This window comes from Halyomorpha halys, unplaced genomic scaffold, assembly GCF_000696795.3.
Source record: "Halyomorpha halys isolate HHAL.00 unplaced genomic scaffold, Hhal_1.1 Scaffold1250.1, whole genome shotgun sequence".
NCBI lineage: Eukaryota > Metazoa > Arthropoda > Insecta > Hemiptera > Pentatomidae > Halyomorpha > Halyomorpha halys.
Genome location: NW_027105266.1, coordinates 84,041 through 86,795, shown reverse-complemented (window position 1 = coordinate 86,795; position 2,755 = coordinate 84,041). Strand labels below are relative to the sequence as shown.

At 34.3% G+C, this 2,755-nt stretch overlaps 1 protein-coding gene across 1 annotated transcript in view; it reads right to left on the bottom strand.

The window, feature by feature from the left end:
* Positions 1 to 1,638: 1,638 nt before the first annotated feature.
* Positions 1,639 to 2,755, bottom strand: part of LOC106688988 (alkaline phosphatase, tissue-nonspecific isozyme) — a gene marked incomplete at its 3' end in the record, with an annotated part of 60,503 nt that continues 59,386 nt past the window's right edge. Inside the window, exon 4 of the mRNA XM_067050123.1 lies at positions 1,639 to 1,961. Within this exon, the coding sequence (XP_066906224.1) occupies positions 1,639 to 1,961 (323 nt within the window). The remainder of the gene's footprint in view (positions 1,962 to 2,755) is intronic.

Sequence of the window (2,755 nt, the reverse complement as noted above, 5' to 3'; positions counted from 1 at the left end):
AGCTCTGAAATGTTGATGATCCCAATTCAGCCCACTTAATTGAAATTTATAACAGTTGAAGTTCATTCAATGGTGATCATTAATGAGAAAGTACAACGCAACAGGAACAAATGAATTGTTCGTTTTTAAAAATTCAAAAGTTCTATCTGTTGGAGGCGACCTTTCCAGGAAAGAGTTTAGGATCCAGAACATAGACTCTCTGTGCTAGATTTGTATTTATTTATATATAAATTTACCGATATCATTATTTTATTAAATTATTCAAATTGATCTGTTACAAAATTTACCTGTTTGTTTAAAATCACTCTTATTCCTATTAGTACCTAAATCATTTGCTCAGGGAACTATTCATGAACTTTAACACAATTTTTTTTTCACAGCCCCTAAAAGAAAAATTATTCTTTTTACATCAAATAAATGTATAAATGATTGTTTTATCTTCTTTTTCTATAGAGGGTCTACATTATAAGGAGTGATTGGAAGTATATTAATTTTCGCGGTGCGCATTGCTAAACGTATATAATTGGGTACGTATTCCTACGTATTAGGTATTCCTATACCCTAAATCCTATATACTCCTTATTATATCCAATATAATCTATAAAGATCGATAAAGACCTGTCTCTTATAAAGGAGGCTTTCATGACTACAGGTGTTAGTTTAGTTATATCAGTTTACAACCTTAATATTCAACCAGTATAAATATTCTGGTAGGTATAGTCCAACAGCTAAATAGGAGAAAAAATGTCAGTTGTTTCACCCCAATTTTTTTATTACTTTAATGGAAACTACGTATAATTACTAGTCGAAATTGATGAGTCTGTCAAGCATAGTTAGGGGAAATAAAAAATGGTATCTGTTTCAAAATGTTAAAAAATAAATTAACGATCTATATCGTTAAACCTATCTACAATACTAGAAAATCCAACAGAATTTGATTTAAAGTAGACTAGTTGCTAAAATGTGAGCTCTAGTAAAGCTGTTTACGATTAATAGATCCTGAGTTACAGTTTTTTAAAAAGCAGCATTTCATTAAATATTTACTGAAAAATCAGTAGTTAGTGAATTTAATGAGGAAAATCTTTATCTCAGGAACCACGAGACTTTCAGATGTCTATTAGTACTCAATTTGAAGCCAGTTTATGACTAGTTAAGTTCCTAGGAGCATGGGTCTTCATGATAATTGCCAAAAATAAATTAACAAGATGTTGATTTCTAGTGGTTGGAACAAAATGTTTGGTTTAAGACAAACTGTATCCGAGGAAAACTTGACGTACAGGCTAACGACCGCTTCTGAACGTTAAAAATGTCTTTTTAACATTTTTTTTTTTTTTTTTTTTTTAGCCCGTATCTCGATAACCCAATTCTAAAACCAAAAAGAGTTTATACGTGATTTTCTCCTAATTAATGAGTTATCAGTCATACTTTCATAAAAACGTTTTTGTATCAATACTTAATTTATACTTTCTGTCAGGACACGCTGTAACACCCCGATAATAAGAAATTCCTTAACATGTTGTTATTTATTACATTGAAATATATGATAGATCTACAACTGAGTAACCATTTATAATTAATATAGTGACAAACGATTTTTGATAAAGTGGTTCATGGATGTATTTTTCTAGTAACAGTTACCTGTTGAGGTGGGGGTGCTGTCTGGTTGAGGACACAACGGGCAGCGTAGGGCGGGAGGCAGCCTGCAAAGGCGATGGCGTGGGCGATCACCGTCTGGTCCATGGTTCCAGAGAAGAGTTGCCTCGCCAACGGTCCAGTAGCCATGGCAGGGACGTCTTCTCCGCCGTGTGTGGCCCACTGGCGTGGAGCAGCCGAGCCGTGCACAGCGTTCTTCGCCGTCTGATTCCCGGGTACGGTCCGCGGCGAGCTGTAACCCGGTCCGTTCCCGTACAGGAGGGTCCAATAGCCCAGACCATCCACGTCTGAAGGCTTTGTATCAGCCCCTGCAACAAATATTAATCTTCAACATATATATTCATGTATCCAATCCAAAGTAATGGTTGGAATACTGAGGAGGAAAGAAGCATCCTGCAAAAAATGATAATACATTTTTCAGGAAGGAACCAGTAAACGTGTTTTCTAGGAAGGAACAATTTTATTTTATTTTTTTATAATTTATTTATTGTTCTTTACAGCTGTATTAAAATACATGCAACAAGTAAATTTGCAGTAAGTGATAAATTGACATGATACAAACATGTTGAGAGTTTACCCATTAATAGAACTCCTATAACATTTCTAGAGGAGAAGATTTCGAGGCCATCTTCTTTTCAGACAGTAGCAGTATCATTAGGGAATGAAGCTTATCAGGTAAGGCAGGTTAGAAAGAAGTTGGTTTGGGTTATTGGGAAGTTTATCATGGAAGGATTGGTATCTGGTTCTGGCCAAGTTGGCAACATATGGAACATTGAGGTCCTGATAGATGACAAAAGAACAAATGTTAAATATATTTATTGACAATTAGAATTTGACCATAATATAATATCAGGGGTAAGTGCTTTGTGATACTACACCTCTCATATGCAAATTAATCGTCAAATATTCCCTCTTTCTTTTTTTATTTTTATTTTAAAAACCTCTTTATTGATATATATATATAAGTTAAGTATCGGCGAAAGTCAAATGTCAAAAAAAAAGAAGAAGGAATAAGATGTAACACGTTTGAACTGCTGTAACATACTGACTTTATTGTATTCGGTACATCTCTTATATACGTTCGATCAGCTGATCCCCTCAG